This window comes from Hippoglossus hippoglossus, chromosome 9, assembly GCF_009819705.1.
Source record: "Hippoglossus hippoglossus isolate fHipHip1 chromosome 9, fHipHip1.pri, whole genome shotgun sequence".
Taxonomy (NCBI): domain Eukaryota; kingdom Metazoa; phylum Chordata; class Actinopteri; order Pleuronectiformes; family Pleuronectidae; genus Hippoglossus; species Hippoglossus hippoglossus.
In genome coordinates, this window is record NC_047159.1 from 19,175,075 (window position 1) to 19,201,037 (window position 25,963).

The 25,963-nt window shown below is 41.3% G+C and overlaps 1 protein-coding gene across 2 annotated transcripts; it reads left to right on the top strand.

Annotated features, from left to right (window-relative positions):
• Nucleotides 1-943: 943 nt before the first annotated feature.
• On the top strand, nt 944-22,057 carry mfsd3 (major facilitator superfamily domain containing 3). 2 transcript variants are annotated; one of them, XM_034595098.1, is made up of 6 exons: nt 944-999; nt 1,510-2,320; nt 11,213-11,360; nt 15,788-15,888; nt 18,464-18,573; nt 20,667-20,873. In XM_034595098.1, exons 2-6 carry the CDS (start codon nt 1,621-1,623, stop codon nt 20,871-20,873), a joined length of 1,266 nt encoding a protein of 421 aa, XP_034450989.1. In that variant the 5' UTR covers nt 944-999; nt 1,510-1,620. The 2 variants fall into 2 exon arrangements, with proteins under 2 accessions (XP_034450989.1, XP_034450990.1); XM_034595099.1 differs by lacking the exon at nt 944-999 and having other exon boundaries at nt 1,621-2,320; nt 20,667-22,057.
• The last annotated feature ends 3,906 nt before the right edge of the window (nt 22,058-25,963 follow it).

A 25,963-nucleotide genomic window follows, 5' to 3' on the forward strand; every position in this document is an offset into this window, starting at 1 on the left:
TGTTTAGCAAACTAATATACTTTAGTATTCTCCTATTTTTATGCAAAATTATAATGATTTTTGCAAAATGAAACAGTCTTCATAAGGCACAGACAATCCCATCTTTGGCAAAGCTGGGATGCAACAAAGTACATTTACATAAATGTTTTATTTTTAACTATATTGAATGTATAGCACTTATTAAAGGTACTATACAAATAAAGTTTATTATTATTAGTGTTATTATCACTTAAGTAAATTTTGTATGTATCTGTACTTTACTCGAGTAGATTTATTCTTGGGTACTTTTCCGATTATACTTTCTACACCACTATATTTTTTTACGGTGCATTGCTTTACATCTTCACATTGAAAAATGTGAAAGTAATCAATCAACAAGACAAGAGGGGAATTGATCCACTGATCCAATCAGAGGGCAGGTAACATTTTGACCCTTCCTCCTTCAATAAGAGAAACTCCTAAAATTGATTTGGAAGAGGTCACTGCCAAGACTCATACAGTAGATTGTTGCATTAGTTAATAGGCTCGACTGTGCACACACTTTTACTCTCTACACTTTTAGAAGCAAGTACAAGTAGAAGAGTTATTATGGTAGGCTACTTTTACTTGTAACTACATTATTGTGTATTTATTTGTACTTTTACATGAATAAAAAGTTTGAGTACTTGCTTCACCACTAATGTTTGGTACAGTAAGCTGTGTGTCCCCACTCAAACCTCCTACACATGAACACAAGTACATATCACACCAGCCAGAGTGAGTGCATGTGGTATGCTGGACGAGGGTTGCCAGGTTGGGTAATAAAATAGATTTAAATGCACTGGCGTGTAAATGATTAAAAGTCTAAGAAATAAAACATCTTTTTACCCAGTGAACAGAAAACACACGCTCTCTGCTCCCTTGACTTTCCCTCTGCGGAATACGGATTGCTGTCACCGCACCTGGCAACCTCATAGCTCATTCAGACCTCAACTGTAAACAAGCGGATCACCGTCTCAGGTTAGCTGCTGCTAAGCTAACAACTTTATATCTCAGCATGTGTCAATGCTTCTCTCCTAGCGGATGCGGGACGCGTTGTCTCGCTGTAAAAATAATCCTTTAATAATTCTGACGTGTTGTAATGTGCTGTAAAGCGGCTCCTTCACCACGACAGCATGACAGCATGCTAGCTAGCTAACCTCAGCTGAACAGCCAGTGTGACAACTACCTCAGCTGTCAGACGCGTCAGTGTGATGTCAGCGATGTGAAGTCACGTTTGTGTTTGAGTTTAATGATGAAATAAAGTGTGGTCGCCTCCGTATTGATCCTGTCTGTGTGCATTAGTGGTTTGACTTTGAGCAGGCTAACGTTAGCCAGGATACAGGAACCTGAGCTGGGCAGAGCAGCAGTAAACCATGCTGAGCAGGCAGGAGCTATACTGATACTGATCCACCCTGTGTCTTCATCATTAGTATCATAGGTTTAACATATGTGTCCCTGAACCTCACACACTCTGTCTTCTCATTCCAGGTCAGTCAGTCCATCTGAGGTTCTCCCCTTACATCAGTGTGATGACGGTGACCTGACCCATGGACCTCAGCAGTGTCAGCACAGTGAGAGAGTCCCGTCTGGAGCTAGATCATGAATGACAAACTAGTGTTTTTGGGCCTGCTGTACTTTGTCCAGGGCATCCCCTACGGTCTCCAGTCTTCCCTGCTCCCTGTCTACCTGCGTGGAGCCGGTCACTCCCTCACCCGCATCGGCTTCACCAAGATCCTCTACTTCCCCTGGGTCCTCAAGGTGCTCTGGGCTCCGCTGGTGGACCGGCTGAGTACAAAGCGTTACTGGCTGGTGGCGACAGTGTCTGGCCTGGCTCTGACATGCCTCACCAGTGCTGCCTTGGCCCCAGAAGCACATGTCTGGGGAGTGGCAGGAACCCTGTTGGCCATGAACACCCTGGCCTCTGTCCAGGATATTGCTGTAGATGGAGCAGCGGTGAGGTTGTTGAAAGGTCGCGGGGAGCTGGGGCTGGGCAACACGGCTCAGGTCGTGGGCTACAAAGCTGGGTCGGTGTTCGCTGGCGGTGGGCTGCTGGCGGTGATTGACGTGGCTGGATGGAGCTGGATGTTTATGCTGCTGACGTTTGTGTATGCAGGGGTGGCTCTGTTTGTGTGGGGGACACCTGTGCTGGATGATGAGACTTTGAGGGGCCAGCAGGCTGATGGCAGCAGGAGGGGGGTGCAGGGATCGGATGCTATGACGCCATGGAGGGCGTGGAGGAAGATGCTTGCAGTGCCTGGCACGCCATGGACAGTCCTGTATGTCCTGACATACAAACTGGGTAAGTCTGAGTAAATGACTATATGGTTAAACTATAATTATTATTATTATAAATATTTTCACTTATTAGACCTTATATTGACACTAATAGTTTTTCAGAACATTTTCCAATGAAAAAAAATGTTATTTGTTGGACTGATGCAGAAAATTATTTTTATTCTCAATTAATGTGTCAAAAATGTATAATTAACTATTAATTGTCTGACCTTTTAAGTGTGGCAAAAACAAATGTCTTCAAATCTTTTTTCTCTGGACCAACAGTCAAAATATTTTATGTTTGTAATGATATAAAACGGATAGAAAACAGAAAATCCTCACATTGGAGAGGCTAAAAACAAAAGAGCGGTTTGGGTTTTTCTTGATAAATGACTAAAACAATGAATATATAAATTCCTTTTGTTTTTATTAGTTGATTAATCGAATAATTGTGGCAGGTCTTATCAAATTTTCAGGTTGAATGATCATCACAGGAACCCAGTTAGAAAAAGAGAGCAAGAAAAAGACTGAAGTAGGAACAGCTGCTGAACATCTACGTAGAAATGGGTGACCATTTTATCAATCGATCAATTTTATTTTATTTCCTCTTCACAAACCAGACAGCAAAAGAAAACAACTTCCCATAAGCAATGGACAGTTCTATTTCCTGAAATTCTCTCTTTTGTCCCACTGTGAACCTTTCTTCAGTTGTAGTGTAGGGCCCAGAGATCACCACTAGATGTCTCCGTTGACACATCAATGAAGGCTGAAGTCGTGAGTGAGCACATGAAATAGGACTGTGGGGTAATTGTTGTAAGGCAGTTTATCTTGTCTTAACAGGTCCCGTGTGCACGTTGAGAAGTACAGGCCCTTCTTAGATGAAACAGTTATTTGTAATGTCACATAAAGTGTAAACCTAAGGCAGTATGATGAGAAGACAGTGTTATTTTGAAATAAGTAACTCTTAAGAGAATGAATTAGACTCTCCCCCTTGCAAATGAAAAGTTGAATGCATAAGAAATAAAACCCACCTTTATTCATTTGAATGTACTCTTGGGCTGTTGATGCTACACCCTCACTTGCCCTCTTAGCTTATGGCTATTATTAGCTATGTTTGCAAACTTCTCATAGATGTTGATGGGCTATGGAGTCAGTTTTCTGACTTGTTCAACTCGTCTCTACTTGTGCTACTGTAACACTGCGTTCAAATATTCACCACTGTGCTGCTGTGGCCACTTGCGGCCACTTGGGGCCTCAGTCAGGAAAACTTAGACACTACCTTTAAGTTCATGCAGACAGTTTTTATTTGTCAGTCAGTTAATTCCAGTAAGAAAGTTTCTAAAAAAATTAAGTAGTTTTCAAACAGTTAAGGCTTGTGTGTGGGAGAGAGAGTTGATTTGACCAGAGTTTGGTGTTTGGTAGCAGAAGGGGATTATGTAAGGATTAGTGTCTTTGTGTCTGTGGCGTTCAGAAACTGAAATGAAAGACGGCGCATCATGCTGATGTGTGTTTATGTGTACGTGGGTGGTGGGAATATAATTGTCTCCTCACATTTGCATAGTCTTTATTGGTGTATGCCCATGAATGTATATGTCTTTGTTTTTAAATTGTGTGTGTGTGTGTGTGTGTGTGTGTGTGTGTGTGTGTGTGTGTGTGTGTGTGTGTGTGTGTGTGTGTGTGTGTGTGTGTGTGTGTGTGTGTGTGTGTGTGTGTGTGTGTGTGTGTGTGTGTGTGTGTGTGTGTGTTGAGAGAGTGTTAAGGGTGGCTTAGTAATCGGATGAGCCACAGCAGACGACACTACTAGACAAAATGTGAAGGCTGGCTGGACCCCTTAATCTGTCTAGGGAGCAGCCCCCCAGCACTCTCTCTGTCACACGAGCACACACGCTATCGGCTGATGCTCATGATTACAACAATAATTACTCCCAGTGTTTTCAGTGATTGAGCTCTGGACATACATTGACGGCCTTGTCGCTTGTTAGCCTTTCCTGTTGTAGTCGTCAACATATTTCCCACCTTTGTAGACAGGGAGGATTGTGTAATATTTTAGATTATGCCTGGATGTGCCAGCATAATTGTCAATGTGAGACAGTATTGTTTTTGTTCAAGGGGGTGCGTGGGTATGTTTGTGTGAGACTGTGATCTGCCTGTCTGAACCCCCCCCCCTTCTGACACACACACACACACACACACACACACACACACACACACACACACACACACACACACACACACACACACACACACACAAACACCAAGCTCAGACCCCTCTCCCTCATCTATCACTAATGAACTCTGAGTTTGTGCCGCGTCCAATGCTGCGGCCAATCATTGAGGGCCTCATGTCTGAACTGTTCCCCCTGTGCAAGATGGGATAACTGTCTGGGTACAGTCCCTGAGAGATGGACGGAGAGCGTGAGGGGGTGAGAAATAAAGTATTAAGGGAAAAAGGAACAGACGGAGGCAAAAAAGTGAAATTTTGAGTTGTGAATATGCTCAAACGGATAGAAATATTTTAGTGTCATGTTGTTGTCGTCATATGGGGAAACAACCCTGTAGCTAAAACACAGCAATTGTTGCTGAAATGGCAATTCTTATTATCTTTAGGTGCAAACTCAAGTTAGTTAATTTAGTTAATTACTTAAAATTTGAAGAAGATAATTATTAGTATATTGCCTTCTATAAATGTATATTATTTAATGGCCATATCTAAATAGTTTGTAATAAGGAAACACTAGTGCAGGTCATGATATAGTGGTGCACACATCAGTGATGGCACTTTTTAAAAGTAGGGACCCTGTATGTTTGACAAGAGATGTAAACTATAGTGAGAAGAGGTGGTGGCTTTCTCTAAGAACTCAGCAGGTGGATGGAGAGAAAAAAGAGAAAAGCCTTGATCCAATACTGAGCTTTAACCTAACCTCCAAAATGACAGCTAGGAGATCTAATAATAACATTAGAATATGCTCTCATTAAATTAGATAGAGGTAAAGGTCCTCGTTGATATGAATGTGGTAAACAAAATAATAGGGGCACATCTCAGTATGAGGCAATGCAGCTCAATAGCGCCATCATCTACAGCCTTTGAAATAACACATGGTCGCAACCGTTTCATCAAAGACTGATAAAACCTTTTATGAAGGTAAGTTTTCCTGCAGGACTGTTGTGGTGGACAGCATCATGATGAAAAGAGGGGGGGGGGGGTACATGTAGACATGTTCATTAAAAGAGGACAGTGGAACAGTATCATTAACTGCATATTGAACATGTTTGTTGCCCTGCATCAACCCTGTATTGTCTTCAGACCTGAGGTCCAGTCTGTTGAAAGAGTTGATGGATGACAGCAAGTGGGCAGAGGTGATGGAGTTGTGAGAGATGGAGTGGTGGTGGAAGAGTGGGAAAGAGACAAACTTACAGAAGGGGGTGCAGAGGGCAAAAGAGGGACTGCGCGGAGGGAGGCTGAAGGAGGGGATGAATTAATGAACAACCACCACATGGTGCCCTGAGAGAGACGAAGAGCAAAATGGCTGTAGAAGTAAACATATTTATGCATGCTGACACAAACAGGTGCAAGATCTTTCAACGTGTTTTCTTTGCCACATAAATCTCACATAATGAGCTAAATCCAAATGCAGTGTTTTCAGTTTTGTTTGAGTTAATGATCAAAACTCAAACGTATGGGCTTTTGGATAATTTTGACATTTGCCAGGGAATAAAGCATGGATCTTGATGGATCTTGATGAAAAAATCTGGGATATTTAGGGGACATCTATGATTGTGTGCAATTTGATGCGTCTTGGGTGAGTTTATAGGGAACTGTTGGGCCCCGGCGTGGGTATTTACCCCACTGTGTTCCTAGTTTTGGTTGGTGTTTTTTTTTTTTTTTTTGCATTCTTGCCCTCTTTATTGTTTTGTTTAATCGTAAATGGATAAATTGCCAAGTTTTGTCAATAATTCACAATAAAGTGTAAAACCTTTGCAGATTTGATTAAAAATGAATAACTGAAATAATTGTCTGTAATTTAGAGAAGTATTCAGACCCTTTTCTGTGATGCTATATTGTGTTCTGATGCATCCCTGAGATGTGTCGATGGTAATTGAGAGTAAATTGGTTTTGAAAATGGCAATTTTATTATCTGAAATTTTAATCTGCAACAATAAAGTGCAAAAAGGAAAGGGGTTTGAATATTTTCTAAAGGCGCTGTCTTTTTATCATTGGAAAGACTTGTGTAACCCAGAGTTCATGCAATATCTAAAACATAATTGAAAATGATTGGGACAGTGTATTTGCTGTAAGACCCTGAATGGCTATTTCTCAGAAAATAAACACAGACAACAAACAATCAACCCTGTAATCTAACAAGATTGGGATGGGCGGGAAGACATAGTGGTTATTTTTGCTTCTACCGAGTTGCAAAGTGAATTTTCCCATGTTCGTGAGCCCGGAGGGCCACAGAGAACATCTTGACACCTGCATTGATCTGCAGGGACTCACACTAGTGTGTGTGCGTATGGGTGTGTGTAAGTCAAAAGACTAGTATTCATAGGATATTGTGAAATTGTGTATAGACAAGGCTCTGTTTACTGTTTTTTCCTCAGGGAGCTTAAAGAGCTGACATGTGTATGCACATAGGCCTGTGTGTGTGTGTGTGTGTGTGTGTGTGTGTGTGTGTGTGTGTGTGTGTGTGTGTGTGTGTGTGTGTGTGTGTGTGTGTGTGTGTGTGTGTGTGTGTGTGTGTGTGTGTGTGTGTGTGTGTGTGTGTGTGTGTGTGTGTGTGTGTGTGTAAAATGCAGTATGTATAAACCTGCCTCTGTTTGCCTTGCACGCAGCAGGGAGTGATAATGTTGTGCAGGGTGACTGTGTGTCCTCAGTGATCTCTCCTGCTCCGCCGGCTCTTTTGTCGAAGCTGGAGCAAGGAGGTCGTGATATGACCCCACTGTCCTTGTTGACCTCTCGCCCTCATCTAACCCCTGGGCTCCAGACTAACTCTTTCCACTAGTAGCAGTGGGGCTATACTGAAGTAAAGATCACCAGCACAAAATGTAGGCGCACCATTTACAACGACATGCAACGCAACACATTCATATTTTTCCCATCTTAACTGTTTTACTGATAATTGTTTTGGTAATACATTAACAATTATCAAAATACAGAAATGTGCCAGTGTCACCCAGTGTATTGCTTATTGAGACGCCTGTTTTGAACAACTGGCACTAGTTCTGTTTGCCCTCTGATCTATATCTATTTGGTGAAATCAAAGATGTGAAGCAAAGAAATTAATGTTACCAAACCTGGACTAAGGTATTACACTAAGAGAGTAACGGTCAATAACTCAGCTAATCTGTCTCATCAGGACGACGTGGTTGTGGTGCAATGATGTGAAATAACTCAAATTGTTAAAAACTTCTCTTATTTTTTTATTCATAGTTAAAAGCTGATGAATAAAAAAGCTTTTCAGGGCCTTTAATCTACATGGGCTTATTTCATAGTCTGCCTTTAAAGATGGATGACATGACTGATTCTCAAAAGTGAAGCCAATGCGTCTCAATTCGCCACCTGGTGGTTGGCTGCAGTAATGGTCTTAAAACTGGCATCCTCCATGTAAGTGGATGAGACATGGGCAAGACAAAAAAGTCATAGTTCACCTCAATTCAATTTTTTGTCAAAGATGGTTTCTGCCATTTTGAGTAGTTCTTATCACACTGAATTGTATTCAAGTGTAAGTTTAATTTGATATAGTTATTTGATGCTATAATTACAGGATGAAACTCATGATTGTTGGAGCGCATGTGTCGGTGAGACCTCTGCGTCTCCATCCCGCGATCACTACCACGCAGACTCTGGCTTCAAATGTGCAAGATGGCAGCGTTTTTATTTGGCATATTTTGGCTTTATTTGTGGATAGTGGGAGGGAGGAAGTGGATACATCATCCATCTTTAAATACATTCTATAATTTATTTCTCTCCCCTTTCTTCATGTCTTTGTGTCAGATGTCTCGGACCCTACTTCGTGCTTCCAAGTAGATGTTGTGAAGAAGCACCTTTTAAATAAGTGGGAAAGATAAAACAACTTTGCCCTGTCTCTTTCTGTCATTCCCGCTCTCTTAATGTTAAACAGTTTTGTCTCTCTGAGCTCAATGTAAACATAAACACAGACCTTTCTTTGAGGCTGCCACCTCGCCTCTGTTTCCTCTTCACTAACCTCCTAACAATGTCTCTGTTCATCTGCCCCCTTCCTCTCCCTCTGTCTTCAACTGTCTCCATCCCTGGCTGCTCTCCTATCTCTCCAGTCATGTTTAACTCACATCTTTAAAAAAAAAAAAAAAGAATACATTATGTTTGTCATTTCCTGCACCACATCTCTCTTCTCTTCCCTCTTTTTTCGCCTACTGCCCTCTGCCCCTTTCTTTATTTCTTTTTGGTCTCGTTGTCACTTTCTTTCCTCCTTTTCCCTCTCTCTCCCTTGCTCTATCACTCTCATCCTCTCCCCTCCTCTCTTGTTTTACCCTTTCCTCCTTCCCCTCCTCTCTGCTTGTTTAATCTTTGCGGATGTTTAATGAAATCCCTGCTGAAATGGACAATTGTTGCTTTGAGAATATTTATAGAAAGGAATAATCAGCCTGGTGTTGTGTGTGTGTTCGTGTGTGTGTGTTTGTAACCCCCCCCATCCCCTCCCCCACTTTAAAGAAATAATTAGTTGAAGTCAGGACTGTGAAAGCTCTGAGCTAAACAACAGGCAGCAGACAGGCACAGGAGCACAGAACCATGGGTAAACAACCCAGGCATCATGGGTACTGCTGTTGCCAATGTTGACTTTATTATGACTAATATGGTTCCTGCGCAGTTGATGCAGCTCCAAACAGTTCAGTGCCGAGGATGACAGATTACGATGTGAATAATGCACAGGGAGGGTATACGGGTATCAGTGCAGCTCCCACTGGGTGTGTGGAGTGATGCTAATGTATTTATATTAGGAAGATCGACTCATAATTAAAGTCAAATCGACATACGTAGCTCCCAACACTTTTGTTCTACAAATTTAAATGATGTGTCATACTCAACAATATGATCTAGTCTTTATATTCTGCAGGGCTACAAGTAGTGATAATGATCATGGTTTTTTGTAATGAATTGATCAATAACCTGGACTATATAACATGTTAGAAAGAAATGAAAAATACCAAACAAGATGCTTTTTGTTATTTTTTCAATCTCCCCTCTATAGTATAGTAATATCATTTTATTAATACATAAGTGGATGATCATTTTTCCTCAGTTAACCATTACAGCTATAGCACAGTCTGTCTGTACTGGACTGTGCGTTCAATGACAGGTTGACCTCCTCACTGCTTATTGTTGTTATTCTCAGTTTGGGATTCAGTCTGTACAGAACTGTACTGAATCAACTTGGATCAGAGTTTTATTTATCTTTGACTTGGAGGTTATGTTTTTGTCTGCGTTTATTTGTACGTTAGCAGGATTACGCAAAAACTGCTCCACCAATTCATGGGGGGGGGATCCAAGGAAGAACCCATTTAATGTTGGTGCAAATCCTGATCGGGGGTCAGATCCAGTATTGTTTTTTTTAGTTTAGTGCAGATCCAAATACAAATCTGGATCTTTTGAATTGAAATGTGTTTATAAGGCGGTATGAACTCCACTGAGAGCAGCTCTTCTTTTGGTAAATTTGGTTTATTGTCCGGCTGATACAGGCAGAATACTGTTCAGTTCTGTGACATGAAGGACGTCTGTAAACTCACAGCATTGGCTGATCTTGTCTCCATATTCCTCTTATGACTGACAATCTAGAAAACAAACAAACACATTTGTAAGTCAGACAGGTAGATATGTTTAGGATTAGTAACCACAAGCCTTTCTGATTAATTTGACTTTAACCAGCTTGAACCTAGTAGTCGTCCCTGTCAGTGTGTAATTTGCCATCAGTGAAACATGCGTGACAGAAGTGAGAGACAAGTGTTTCCTACACAGAGAATCCACATTTCCTTCCCCACCTTTCTGCTGGGTTTTACAGCGGTGACACTCTCGTTCTGCCGCCTGCTGCACTCCCTATCACTGGGAGCTTCTCAGCTTTCTCTTATTATTATTTTCTTTCAGTCTTTCATGTCTTTTTTTCTCTTTCTCTATTTTTGTTTGTCTCCTGGCTGACTGAGTGTGTGAGTCGTCAGTTGTGTTGCGTCGTCTTTGACAGCAGTCTGGGAGCCAAGCTGTCACTCACACAGCTCCTTGGTCCCACTGTCTTTCTGAAGTCAGTCTCCATTAATATAATAATGGCGTATAGTCAGTGCCACTGAATATTTTACTGTAGTGTTCAGCAGAACATTACCACCACACTCATCGCCATGCAGAGAAAGTCTGACTGCTTGACAGAAACTTTTTATTTTGACTGAAAGGTCTTTGTGAGGTCTATTTCATCTGCGGAAGTTTTTGTGTTTTTGTTGTGTTTTCCTTTTTGTGCTTTAGGAAAAGTGCTAGGCCCCCGTTTGATAAAGTGACTGAGGGTATTCTTTTTCTTGTCAGGCATCTATTATTGACACTTTCTAGGAATAGGTGCGCGGCGTGTCAGTGTGCTGTATTTGATTCTGCAATCGTCATCTCAGGAAAACCGTGTTGTTCAGTCTTGCAGGCTAAACAGTTTGGTTCAACATGCTCATCGTATTTGACTGTGATTGGAGCAGGCACGTGTACTCAGGAGATGTCTCACAGACTGTATGTGGAAAATGATAATGTTTAGTCAGAAACAGACAGCACATAACACACAGTGTATTAATTGCACATTTTACTCTGCAGCAATAGACTCTATCATCACTCCATTTGCCAGGATATCTCATTCAAGTCTTCCCTTTTTCATCTTCTTGTCCTTCTCTCTGTCGCTTTTTTTTCCTCCTGTCACTGCAGGTGAGCAGGGTGCAGTCACCATGTTTCCTCTTTTCCTGTTGGATCACCACATGACCGCCAGGGAGCTCGGCTTCTGGAACGGCGTCATCGCCATGGGCTTCTCCATCGGCGGGTCGTCCCTGGGAGGCCTGCTGCTCTCTCAGTTCAGGTAGCCACCATTATCGCTCTCACCAACTCTTTTGGTCAACACTGACATCAATATTTTTGGTTTGGCAGTGTTATTTGGCAACTCTGCAGGCTTTGCGGGTATAAAATTAATTGGGGAACGGAGTGAAATTTGTTAAGAAGATGGAGAAGACTACACAGTCTGAAAGTTCTCAACACCAAATCCACATTTTCCCGTATTCACCTAAAGTTAAATGTGATATTCTCAATAATTCAATTAATCTGTTGATACATGTAAACATAAAAAATATGAAACATATCATCACAAAAGGGATTCTGTTACATGTCTCCAAAGGTTTTAATAGAAAGCAATAAATACAAGCACATGTTCAATGAATAGTCTCAGCGCAGAACCAATAGCGAATAGCGACTTTGGAGGCTAGGCAACCAATTATTTCGCCAGGTAGAAGAATTTGTTTTTATAGTTAAAGTAAAACCCTAATTTTAGAAGTCATTCAGTTTAAGTGTAATGGACGAGCATTTCAAACAGCATGAAGAGGTTAGAGGTGACCGTCTTCCAGAATCCAAACACTGGGGCGCAGTCATCAACACGTTCTCTCCTCTAATCATGTTATCATCATCATCTTCCTCCTCTTCACCCTGCTCCTCTTCTCTAATTCATTCAGCTTTCTTTGCTGAGGTGTGTGTGTGTGTGTGTGTGTGTGTGTGTGTGTGTGTGTGTGTGTGTGTGTGTGTGTGTGTGTGTGTGTGTGTGTGTGTGTGTGTGTGTGTGTGTGTGTGCACGTGCGTGCGTGCGTGCGTGCAGTAATTTAAGTAAACACAGCTCTGTTTGAGAGCTCAGGGACCCCCTCTGCTTGGCGTGTGGTTTGAGAACAGCATGAGCAGCAAATCCATCTCTCACACACACACACACACACACACACACACACACACACACACATACTTGTGTGCTGAGACAAGCGACTCTGGTTGAATTTAAGTCTCAGATTTACAGATGGATACTAAGATGTTAAACTCTGATGATGATTAATATATTAAAATGGCTGCATTACATTGTATTAGATTAGATGTAACCACTGTGCTGAAACACCAATATTATCCCTATATGTAATATTGTTGTTCTGGTATAGTGTTTTAAAAGCTGTTGGTATACAAAACTACCTTTAGAAAAATGTCTATAAAAAGTTTAATTTTTATCTCTGTGTCTTAATCGTATGATTGAATTGAACCTTTACATGTTTTCCCCTTCAGCATATTGACATTGTGCCGTTTGTGCCCAGCCTTTGTTGCATAAGTCTACGTCTGCTTATACTAGGATCACATTATAGCACAGCTCTGCCTATGGCCAGTGTGATGTAATGGAAACTATAAATAACAATGCCTTTATGGAAGATAATGTGTTAGTTTCCTCATCGGGTGTTACTGTATTTGTAAGAAAACATCCATGATTGCATTCTTCCATCCACACTTAGAAAACATTTAGCTATTTAGCTTTTTGGCCCCTTTACATCAAGATCTTAGGCAGATTAGGGAGCCACAGTTTGTCTGTTAAAAAGAGGTAAAGTTGTGTTTTTTGGTTCTCTGTTGGTATCTGTGTTTGTACTTTGTGTGACTTTGTGTGCTTGCCCGGTTGTTGACATGTATCTTGCTCTGTGCTCTGTCTGATGTCAGTCTTTTAGTCTTTGTTTTGTGTTTTCAGCTCCCAGGTTTTTTTTTCCTCCTGTAAAGTGACACTAGCAAACAAGAGCATTTCTCCAAAGGCAAAATGTTTTTGAAGGGAGAGCACTCTCAAAAGATGTCATTGTCATATTTTGGCTTTTGATCTTTCGTTCTTTCTCTCCATCTCACCTGTAAAAAGACTCCCTCAGTTGTAAAGGCAGTAATATGTTCACACACTGACAAAGATGGGAAATCTACTCTGTAGTATATTGAATAAACATCTTGTTCTGCTAAAGATGGGGAGACATTCTGTGGGAAAACCAGGTTTAACTAAAAAGGCATTTTATGGTTATAGATTTAAACCAATCATCATTGTTAAATATTTACTAAATCTCCAAGCCTGCATTAGAATGAGTTCTGATTGATCCAGTTAAGTTGAAAGATTTTATACAGAACAAGGAGCACTGGGTTTGGATTGTTTCTCAATAGAGTTTATGTTTCTAATTATGTTTTGAGAATTACTTTTTTTTAAACTAACTTAACAGTCAGAATCAGACTATTACAATAGTAAGATATTTAAACCCACAATTAATGGAGTAATCTGAAGAGACAAATTATACAACATGTTACTGAAGCCCCTTTGGTCCACCAGTATGTGCAATATTACAGTTGGTATAGTGTAGGGATACAGATTTAATAATTTTAAGTTAAAATCCAGTGTGATAAGGGAAAATGTGCTTGTATTCACTGGGTCCGGAAAATAGAAACATTTGTTTTGTCCTCTAAATTGTTAAAAATGAGAAATGTCCAACAATTCCTAAAAGCACATGTTATATTTATGACTCAGTGGTGTAAAAGTCTATATTTTCGGTTATATCCACCTTATATTTTCAGATGAACACTTTCCTTTCATTACTTCTTCTCAGCACACACACACACACACACACACACACACACACACACACACACACACACACACACACACACACACACACACACACACACACACGGGTCTGTGCAGTAGGCTTGGTCCCACCTCTAAAAGCTCAGTTGGAAGGTTTGTCCTCCCCACCATCAGAAACGGCTGAGTGGTCAGTGACTGACCCCCTTTACAACTGCCACTGGCAACTTGAGAGGATGGCTATTCTTATCTGGGCCCGACCCATGTGAGGTAGCAGCCAGGCAGGTTCTCTTTCTCACAAACATGCACGCACACACACACCCCTCTCCGAATCTCTTGAGAGTGTGTGATATGAAAGACTGTCATTGAGAAGGGAGGTAAATGAGCAGCAGAGAGAAGAATGTCTTTAGCATGTGAATGATGAAGGATTGGTTTTCTGGGTGGAGAGGGAGAGATGGTGAGAGGAGAAGAGAGAGAGAGAGAGAGAAGAAGAGAGAGAGAGAGAGAGAGAGAGAAGAAGAAGAGAGAGAGAGAGAGAGAGAAGAAGAGAGAGAGAGAGAGAGAGAGAGAGAGAGAGAGAGAGAGAGAGAGAGAGAGAGAGAGAGATTTCAGTTGATTTAAGGTCAGTATTACTGGATATATAGAAATAGTTATGAACAAGTCAAATCAGGTGTACTCAATACTTTTCTTTGACTTTGTGGCCTCAATGTCAAAGACGCAGTTTGTACTAGAGCTGAAATAATGAGTCGATCAATCAGTCGGTTTACGACTATTTTGCTCATTGCTTGTTTAGGATTTCCATGGGGTCTTAAAATGTCAAAAATTCAATAATTGGAAATATTTGTAGGCTGTAATAGCACTACACGCACAACCTTGAGCTCTAAGAAACTGTGATGGTCAATTTTACAAATCAAAAGATTAATCTAGAAAAGAATCTGCAGATTATTTGACTTTGAAAGTAGTTCATTACAACCCTGAACCACCCAATCAACCAGCCGATCCCTGGATCAAGTGTGGTCAGGGACCTTTGTTTCAAGTCAGTCGTTGTAGCAGACATGTTTAAAAACTCTTTGAGGGAAAAAGGAAATTTCCCACATTTAGCAACTTGTATAACTACTATTGTAGTAACTTTGAACCTGATCCTTATACAATCCTTAGAATAAGTTTATAATAAATAAAAATAGCTGGACAGGGAGCAGTTCAACTCGGGCATACTTGGTTTTATAATGTTTATTTTCTTTCGACTAAATGAGTGTGATATCAGCGTTTGGTCGACGAGCATGGAACTTCTCGATCGTGGAATAAGACATTCGCATAGTGTTACTCTTATTCGTCATCCTTCTCTGTGTGTGTCAGGCCCTTTCTCTCTTCCTCACAGTCTTTTTTACACATAAATAATTACATGCAAAAAAAAAAACATAAACACACACTTAGTCCTGTGAGTGGCAGGCGTCCTCTGAGTGATTGGCATTATTAATCCCTGATGTCACACAACAGTGCGAGCTCTTTTGTGTGTGTGTTTGTGTGTGCATGTATGTTAACAGTGATTAATTATCGTCCTCATGCTGGGGATCTCCTTAGGTTATTGATTACGTCATGAACCAAAACCCACAGGGGGATGATTTTCTCGCACTAACAGGGATCAATTAGTGTCTGGGGACTTGTTTACTTCCATGTTAGCATGTTAGTGTGTGTGCTCATCCGTATGTGTGTGTGTGTGTGTGTATAATTATGTGTGACATGAAAAGAAACATAGAATGTGTCTAATTTTAATGATACCAGCCTGGAGTCACTGTCACCACGTATCACACTGCTCAACATTAACACTTGTTCCTGAAAGTTGGTGAGTATCTCTCTGATATTTGGCTCGTTTGCTGCTCTTTCCTCAGCATCGGGGCTCTGATGCGACGTGTGTTTGTGTTGCGAACCATCAGCATGGTCTTCCAGAGCTCTCTACTCACCATACTGGAACCATCACCACTCATGAAAGGTGAGAAACAGAAATACAGTCACAGACAAGACGACAGGCAACTACTGAACTGGAACCCAGTGTCAGCATGATTCTTTAGTTCAGTTTGTCAGGTGATTAGCAGGAGGTGAAGAAATATAATTGTTATTGGAGTGACCCTGTTAAGCTATGTCCACACTAATGCATTTTACTTTTAAAATGCGTAACAGTTGCATTTATGTCCACTCTACTCTACAGTTTTTGAGACTTTTTAAATAATGACACAGTCACGCTCATCGCTTTCTGATTGGGTTTGACATGCCTTTATTACCAGCGGTGCATCGCTAATACTTAAACCCCTTTTCACTGATCAAAAAACCCACTAAGATAGGACTTTTGTCTGTAATGGAGTGGATGCAATTGGATTTCACTCCCAGGTCCACTGACTCTGCAGTAGACAGGGGTTTAAAGGAGTCAATTGTCTTTTCTTAAGAGGTTTACCCACATTTAATAAAACTCACACATACCTGCTAATTTTGATGTAAAAGACGTATTACTGCCAGTGACAGTTCCATCTTGGTGTCAATCCAAGCAAAGAAATCCCTGCTCGTACTTTTCAAATATTTTTTTTCTTTTAGTATTATTTTCTGCAACTAAGAAACCCCCTCCAGAGGAGTCAGTCTTCCCTGCTGGAACTTGTGTGCACATGAGCTGTGTACATGAATGTTGATTCTCAATCCTCTAGCTCATGGTATCATCCAGCAGTTGTACATGAGTACACAGACAACTAGACTGGCTGGTGTTTCTTGAAGACATTTCACCTTTTACTCGAGAAGAACTGAAGAAGCCTGATAGGAGCAGTGTTTTAAAGAAACATCAGTACAACTCCTCAACATGTCAGGTTTAATGTATTTCTAGTTAGTTAGTGTGGACAGAGATTATTTCTGACAGAGAGCTACAAGGTCATTTTAAAACCGTTTCCTTGAATAAACACCCACACTCACTAAGATGCTGTTACATGTAAATAGACTTTAGGCCATAGATGTATAACCTGACGAAACACAAATACAGTCACACTGACTGAACTTGAATTGAGACTCAACAGAATTGTTAAATGTCTAAAAGTCATAATGCTCTACAGTCTACAGTGAAACTGTGTGTTAGCAAAGAGGAGCAATGGTCACAATGATGCTTTCACCAGCAACAACTGACAAATTCAACAAAGACAGCATCTACAGTAAACACTGATATTCACCAACTTTACTGCTGCACTGTTGCATTGTGGGATTCTCTTGGTGCGTTCAGCCCCTGGATATTTGTAACATAAGGTTTGTTTTGTCCATTCTTAATAGTAAAGGGGAAAAAAAGTCTGTTTTCTGACAGTGTCGCTGGCAGGTGAGTAATTTGATATAAAGGTTAAGTAACATCCAAACAGCAGGACTTTACAATAGACCTACACACTGACAGCTGTAAATCTGTCACCTCCTGTATAGTTCCCCTCGATACTCAGACACGTGTAAAACTGAGTGGAGTTACATCAGTTCCCAATGGCAGTGGTTGCCAAACTGGGCCGGGGTCCCAAGAGGTTGTTGAGGGATATGAAAATTAAGTGATAGGAATAATTTATTTATTTATACCACCTATAATAAATGTCTTTTCTCTACTTTTTTTTGTTTTACCTTTACAGGAATAGAGTCAGAAATCACAGCTCCATGTACAATAGCTTGTCAACATGAAGAGGGGCAAGATAATGTTTAAACGGGTATAAAGACACACAGATTTATAAACTGACAGAAATATATAAAGAATGAAAGGATTTCCAAAAACAGGTTGTGAACCACTGGCCTGCAGTACAAGCCTTTGAGTCAGATGTTCAGCATTAATACAGCACAAGAGTACATGATGCAGAGGCAGTTGATAGACACACGCTGTCTTTCTCCAGAGAGCCATTCACTTGTTAATGTCTGAATGACACATCTGATTCTGTCACGCGGCACAGTCGCAAAGCATTTGGGGATTCAAATCCGCATCATTCATCTCTGTCGGAGTTGTCTGTTCCCCTATCAAACCTCTCAGACTGAAAGTTGGGGCCTTTCCCTCCTCCACTTTCAACCCAGAACAAAGATCTCAGGAAAACTCAACCGTGAAAAACATTCAGTTTCCGATTTTTCAATATTACATGATAACCCTCCGCTTCCCACTCTTCCAGTATGATCAGTCGGTGTATCTGTGTGACTCCAACAGTCTTGTGTCGCTGACTGAAGAGTCTTCGGCAAAAAACTCTGGCGGCTTGAGTGAATAATTCAGTGTTAGCGGGAGCAGAGACAGATAGGCTCTGTGGTTCCTCTGTGTTTCCCCCGCTAACACTGCACTGCCACTTCCCCTCAGAGGATACACTGCTTGTGTTTCGGGGACAAGGGGGAGAGGGGCTGGTGATGGGAGAGAGGAGAGGCTTCCAAACGGCTCACCGTTTACAGCTGCTTTGCCGCTCTGCTTTGACTCGAGCAGACAACGTTGTAAAATTGACAATTTTCTACTTCTCTCAGTAAAACTTACTGCAGTGTTTCTCAGTCGTGTGTTTGTCATTGACTCTATTGGCATGTGTCCGTTCCCTCAGGTATGGCCATCCTCAGCATGAGCGCTCAACACTTCCTGGGTGGTCTCATCACCACGCTCACCTTTACAACTATGATGCATTGCACTCAGAGAGCTGAGGAAAGCATTCAGGTAAAAAAATACTTTTCTCATGTACCTGACTTATTCTGGAGACCCTCGTTGCTGTTATATAATACTTCTCATGTCAGTATTTTCAGGGATTATTGTGGTCTTAGTTCATCTCCTGTGGCTTAACAAACAGACAACACAATCTTTCTTTTCTTTCTCCCTCCTTCCTTCCCTTTTCTCCTCCCGTTTGTCTCGGTTTAACTGCGCTATTTTGTAATCGTGAGGTCTTATCCTTTGGTTTTCATCGGGGGTTGTGGAGGGAAATCATCAGCGTACAGTACCAAACCTTCTGTCACCTACACCCGTCAGTTCTCATCAGCTGTTTCCACCGGAAAAATCTCTAAAGTCAAAGCAGACCCAGTTTCTATTTCATCGCTTCTATTCTTTTTTTGTCCCCCCAGTGGCATTGTCTCCTCTACCACCTCACTCTACTTCTTTGTCATTCTCTAGTCCTTTAAATGCTCTCTTTTCCACTCTGACTTTTTCCTCTCCTCTTTCGTTTTCTCCTCTTTGACATAACTCCTTTTGTCCCTGCCGTAACTGGGCCATCGCTGCCTGGAGGTGATCGTTGTTCGCACTGCCGTTCAGACGTCGCTCACTCAATCTCTGAAGGTGACAAATTATCATTTAAATTGCTGTCACTCTCAAAATGGAGAAGGAGGAGGGTGAAAAAAAGAAATCACAGGCTGCTGCAGTACAGATACCAGCTTCAGGTTGCACTGAAAATAAATAAGAGGAGAGAACCAATCACAACGTATGATGATGAGAACCAGGAAGGGTTTGCGAGGTTCTCATGACACAAATACTGTTTGTTTTTTAGTGTGTCGCTGTGTGTGAATCTGTGTGTATGCGGAGGGGAGAGCATTAGCTCACCTGAACTTGTGTGTGTGTGTGTGTGTTGTTTAAGGTAGCGCTATCCAATGACAGAAAGCTGATAGTGTGAGTGCTTGTTAACGATCCCCAGGAGAACGTAACCAAATCTGTTAAACAAGTTGCTCAGGATAAAGGCACTTCACTTAGCCGTGGTCACAGCGGCTCTCAGAGCTCTCTACTTCGGCCTGCAGACCTTCAGCGACGGCTCAGATACGGTCTCAGCTCACCACCAGTTCCTCCACTCTAATGGAAGTGGATTCATTTCATTTCCAGTCTTTCTTTTCCAGTGAGAAACGTTCTTCATGGGCTGTCATGAAATGCTACCGAAACACTTTTTTTAGTGCTTGTAGAAGCCTGTGGTCCTTCGACTAAAAAAACAACAACTTCAATTCCAGCTATTGATTAAATAATCATCAAACGTTGCCAATTCATTTTTATCCACTCTATTTACCGGCTAATATTTGGTATTTGTCCTTTTAAGAAGGCCTTATGTATTGTTTGTAGACAAAGTAAAGAATGGCCTTGTTCAATTGGTGAGTTCAAAACAAGTTGTAGTATTTTTTATATTCGTATGATGGGAAGATTGTTTGTTTAACCACTGAGACGAATCAGCCAATCAGAATCAATAGAGTCACAAGAGTCCTCTGAGAGAGAGAGAGAGAGAGAGAGAGAGAGAGAGAGAGAGTGAGAGAGAGAGAGAGAGAGAGAGAGAGAGAGAGAGAGAGAGAGAGAGAGAGAGAGAGAGATTAGGTAATCACTGCCCCCCCCCAATCTCTTTCTCTCCCTCTGTTTCTCTCACTCTTATTCCCTCTTGAAAGCCTTAAGGCTGGGATCAGATACTCTTCTACATTTGGCCGCCTCCCATCGTCTCAGGCCATGATCTCACGCAGTCTCTTTCAGGCTACCCTCTTTTTGTTTTTTTGTTCAATCTTTTTTTCTGTATTATTTTTCCCTTTTACACTTTTTTACACTACCTGAAGAATTCAAATCACACATTCCTTGGTTTGAGTGAGTTATTTTGTGTTAGGATAGAACTTTGACCTTCTCCACCCATGTGACACTCTCCTTTAACTCACATTGTCTTTCTGTCTTTCCCAAACCCTCTTTCTCCCCCTTGTCCTGTTTATCCTCTCAATTTCCTCTCCTTCACCAACTCCTTTAAACAACTCCTTTTTCTCATCATCCGTCCTCCTCCTTCCTCTCGGCTGACGTTCTCCCTTCAGGCGACCCACTACAGTTTCCTGGCGACTCTGGAGGTGCTGGGGAAGCTGACGTTCAGCGCTCTGGCTGGAGGCGTGGTGGATTGGTTTGGGTTCCAAGTTGCCTTCCTCTTCTTCCTCACCCTCTCTGCCGGGACGGCCCTGCATGTGTGGACGGCTACGTTCACTGGTGCTCTCAGGGAACACCAGCTCAAAGAACAGCCCAAATGACATGAGGGTGAAAGGTCGTGATACGGGGGCGTCTGCAGGTGCTGAATGTAGACACCTCAGAGGTCCCATCAAACATACCCCTCATGACTTCAGTAAATCATCTAAGTACAAAGGAACTTGAACAAGTTAGATTTCTTGTTTTCCATGTTTAAGGAGAAATCAGCCATTTGCTCATTTACTCTATTACAGAGCAAACTCTTTATTTATTTCACTGGAAAAACTGGCCTTACATTTTGTGTTGCACTTACAACATTTGGAAAAGTCTTAATATTTACAGTAGCACGATGAAACCTGCAGATACGGATGTAGGTGAGGGTTGGCATGTTGTTCGCAGTTTTTTGGACAGGATACATGCAGTCGGTAGATGAACTGCTGGGGTTCAATGTGCGGGGCAGCGATGTACAGTCATACTGTACGAGGGCCTTAAGAAATATAAGCAAAGCAGTTTTTTCATGATCTGAGCCATGTTACATGTTTTGATAAGTCAGCAATAAGAGCTGTAGCCAAAAGCAATATCACAACTCTGTGATGCTTCTTCTATCATTTTGTGCTTTGTATGAATATGTGCGTCATTCCCATGAGTTTCTATGGTTTACAGTTCTAAATGAATGCTTCTCTACTTCCTCGTATCAGCATCGTATGGTACGTGGCACAGGAGGCAGATGTTTTACACGGTAACTGCACCAAGTAGAGCGTTCTCTCATTCACAAAAAGTAGTCTCAACACATACGTATACTACTTCAGAGCTGGTATTAACATCAGAGTGTTGGGATCACAAGTGGTCAGCGCTAAGTTCAGGTCTGAACGCACCTGGGTGCATCCTGAATGTGTCCTGAGATCCGATCCCTCACACTACAGATGGAGGAGGTCTGGGACGCATGTGACCACAGTCTTTTCAAAAACAATAATTCCACGCTAGGCCACATATGAGGGACCAGCTACTCAGCTGACGTCTCTGACCCGCTACAGTTTAAATGTGTTTTTACGCCACTCAGTGTCCATTCTTTGATTGGTTGATTTCTGCCACAATATCAACACTGACAATCACATAATGGCTGACGTTGTTTCTCAATTTGGTAAAATCTTGCTTCATAGCTGAGCTGCCCAAGATTTTTTTCAGTCCCTCCCGACTGCGCTCGCTCTCCCTCTCGCTCTATCTCTCTCTTCTGCTCGCACTAACACACCGACACACACACACACAAACATTGTCAACTGACACATCCTTAAATTCAACTGGGTAAAAACATAATTCGTTCTTTGGGAACACAAATGACATACGTGTTTATTCGCATGTGATCACAAATGTTCACAGGAGACACCCTCAGGACACATTGTAATACCAGGTGTGAACAGACGAACTTAACTTTGTTGACTTATGGTCAGATCTCTCAGGATGGATGTTAACACCAGGTCTGAACAAGGCCTTGGTTACTTTAGCTGGTAGCCCATGTAAATCTTCAGTTACTGTCTCTTTTACAAAAGAAAATTTCAGTTGTTGAATGAGGAACATTTATTCTGTTTATCAGTCACTGAATTTCCAGAGTAAAATCCTGCTTTATTTTACAGGTCTCACCTTTTCTAGCTTAATTAACTTTCCTGAAAAATTTGCTGGTATTTAGCTGTAAATTGTTGTTTCAAGAAAGGCTAATGCAATAAATGGTACTGATTATACGGCAGTCAACCTACTTCCCTTAGGAAACCTCAGCCTTACACACAGCATGGTGCCATCTTGTCTCGGTTTTTTAACTCATTAACAACACTGCTCTCAATAAAATTTGAAAGACCAGAACAACTGGTAAGTTGAGTATTTGTGTGTTATGTACAATTAAACGAATATGTATTATAAAATATACTGTAACTCTCATGGTACTGTATACTCTAGAAAGTAATTTCCTTAAATTACTCTTAAAATGTGAATAAAACAGCAGCACAGAATGTTTTTTTCACCACATTCTGGGAGAATCAAATTAAATAATTTATGCAGGTGAATGTATTAGTAGAAAATAAGTCATTAGATCTAATCTAATTGTAATTTGTGCTGAAAGGAGAAAGACAGGTGAGATGAGGATGGGTTGGTTTGAATAAAAGCAATGATCTGTGCAAGTTTAGGGGGAATAAGACAACTGGTCACCTGCTGTCCACATGATAAATTTTGGTGATGTCATGTCATTACTTGTTCATCCACATGTTGCAAAGCGCATCTGTTGTCTCTCAGCTACTGTGTCGCCTGAGATTGGAAATAAAGCTGCTGAGTGAATCCTAGAGTCTGTTTCTTTATGTGCATGAGTGTGTGTGTAAGTAAGAGAGAGACATCTTGTCAGCATCTTTACCACACTCTGTCCTCAGGGGAGAGGTCCTGTGTGGTCTTTAAGGACTGAAAATCCACTGTGGTTTACAGCGGCTCTGAGCACCATCTCTCTCTGCTGTGTAGTGGCTGAGGGCTACAGGAGTGAATAGGGGCTGTGTCACAGGATCTACAACCCATACAGCTCTAATGACACAACAAATGCTGTGAAGGAGGATTAGGCCAGCTTACATAGCCCCTCAATACACCTCCACTTTATACTTTCTCACCAGGCCTCATTATCTGGGTGGGCTGTTTGTTTAGTGGGATCGGCGACGCACAGGCAGAGAGAGAGAGAGAGAGAGAGAGGGAGGGTCTGAGGAGAGAGGCTTATGTTTTATCCACACGCCTTTCTCAGAGAAGAGCGAGCGTCGGAAACGATAGGTCTGTTTAGTTCGGTGTCTTTTGAACAGGCACATGAAACCACAAGTCCTTAAACCTCTCAGTGCTGTACGAAACAGAGGAGGGGATATTTTTCTTTACAGTCGTCTCAGCAGTGTGAGATCCTATAAATCATAAAAAATAATAACTTTATTTGTAAATCACTTATCTAAACAAGGTAACAAAGTGCTTCACAAAATACATGGCAAAAAATGTACGATTAGAGATTAAATTGATTTAATTTTAAATATATATTTTGGATGTGGAAGTAGCAGGATTTAGTGACATCATTGACATGTGGTTTAGCTGTTGGGATTTTTAGCTGTTGCTTTTATATTGGTTGCCAGGGGACCGAGAAATTGTAGTAATTTGCCTGCTAGCTGATTATTATTTCTGTTTTGTTTGAGCAGTAAGACGGAGCAATCACCAGCATCGGCAGACATCAATAGATCATTTTTAATCCTAAAGAGAGCGGTTTCAGTGCTGTGTCGTTTGCGAAATCCAGACTGGAATATATTGAAAATGTTATTTTTGTCACACACAGCTAAAAGTTGGGTTGGTACCACCCTTTCAAGGATTTGGGATATGAACGGGGGTTTTGAAATGGGCCTATAATCCTGTGGGAGTGATTGATCATTGATTTGGCTTTTTCAGTATGAATGCTGGCCTTCTCAAAATAATCAGGGTGACAGCCGGAAGAGAGAGATCAATACATTTTTTTAAAAGACACCAAACTGTCCAGAATTACCTCAATCTCTGCACAACCAACAGGATCATCTGCCTCCTCCGCTCAGGAATGAGCTGGTGCAAAGATCCTGTAGCTGCTCTGAAAGTCTCACTTTAGTTTTCCTTTAGTGATGTTGAATGATTATGTGGTAGAATTCAACCAAGGAAAAGGGAAAAATTAATGATGGATTATGACAAAATCTAACTATAAGATTTTGTGCTTTTTATAGTATAATAACATCTTTTCCTCACTAGATGATATTTGGAAAATTACATTTTCAATTTTTTTTTCTTTTGAAAACTTAAAGGACTTATCATCTTTTATAGCTGAAACTAGAATGACACTGACTAGAGCACATACCTCCATCAAGGCCCAACAGTCCCCTTTTGAATTTCACACAATCATAGATATCAGTCCTGTAAATAGTCCCAATTAGTTTCACGAGACATGAATTATTCCCTAACAAATTGGGGAAAATGCTTTGAATGTTAAAGAGAGTGTTAAAAAAAAAAACTGGATCGGCCCCTTTTCCCGGATTTGCACCAAAATTTGATAGGTTCGTTCTTGACCTATGTCACATTCTATTGCTAAGTTTTTGGGCAATCTGTGTGTTGTTTTTGCGTTATCCTGCTGACACACAAACAAACTGGCACTCTTCGAAGAGCATACCTCCACCAAGGCCCAACAGTCTCCTTCCATTCAATCAGGCTGCAGCAAATTTGACACACTCAGATATCAGTCCCATAAATTGTGCCTGATTTTGTTTCACCAAGATCAATGAATTATTTCCTGGGAAAACAGCACACGCACATTTCATTACTTTAAAGAAAGTTCTATATTAAAATGTCCTGCTCTGGATCCGCTCCCTGACCCATACTGCATCCTTCCACCAGGTTTCATGAAAATCCGTCCTGTAGTTTTTGTATAATCTTCACACAACCCTAACCCTTATAGGTGTATAAAGTTGTATAATTGTATTCAAGCACTGACACACTGGTTCTTGTCAGGAAAACAATAATAGTGTTACTTATAGATGCAATAATCTTATCAATAATAACAACAGTGTTAATTCTAATCAGAAATAACTGGTGGGTACTAAAAAACAAAGTCTCTGGTGAGTTTGTTTTGTCATTTACTGTTTTCCAGATTAATACAAATAACTATCACACTCAAGACTGAACAGCAGCACGTCCCTCCTCTTAATTACTTTGGTTCATCCACAGAGCTCACTGTAAACTGCTTCCACTGGGACTATTTTCTTCTGTAGGAGGTAATTCCTGTGAAAGCAGAAAACAAATAAAAGGAGAAATGTGTTAACTGCAGGTTCATCATCTGGGAGCCTGCAGTTTTAAGGCCTGTGCACACACACACAAGCGTGAGCAAAGGTGGGTGGTAGGTGGTCTGGATCCTACGGTGCTGATGAGAGTGAGAACTCCCGCTGCGGTTGCCAGATTGGCAGAAACCCCCCTGTGGAGTGTCTGAGCGTGTCTCGGGGCCACCATCCCTGCCATGGTTACCATTGTGGCCACCTACCAGTGGATTTGATGTGCGTGCTCCCTCACATGTCATCTGTTAACTTCATTGCATAAGACCTGAAGCTGGCTCTGTTGATCAGGCATGTGCTGCACACGTAACGGG

Bases quoted from the DNA above. Each gene is read 5' to 3' on its own strand.
- mfsd3 (XM_034595098.1), top strand. From the start codon at position 1,621: ATGAATGACAAACTAGTGTTTTTGGGCCTGCTGTACTTTGTCCAGGGC. The intron at 2,321-11,212 runs GTAAGTCTGAGT...CTGTCACTGCAG, and splicing joins TGTCCTGACATACAAACTGG to GTGAGCAGGGTGCAGTCACC. The intron at 18,574-20,666 runs GTAAAAAAATAC...TTCTCCCTTCAG, and splicing joins GAGCTGAGGAAAGCATTCAG to GCGACCCACTACAGTTTCCT.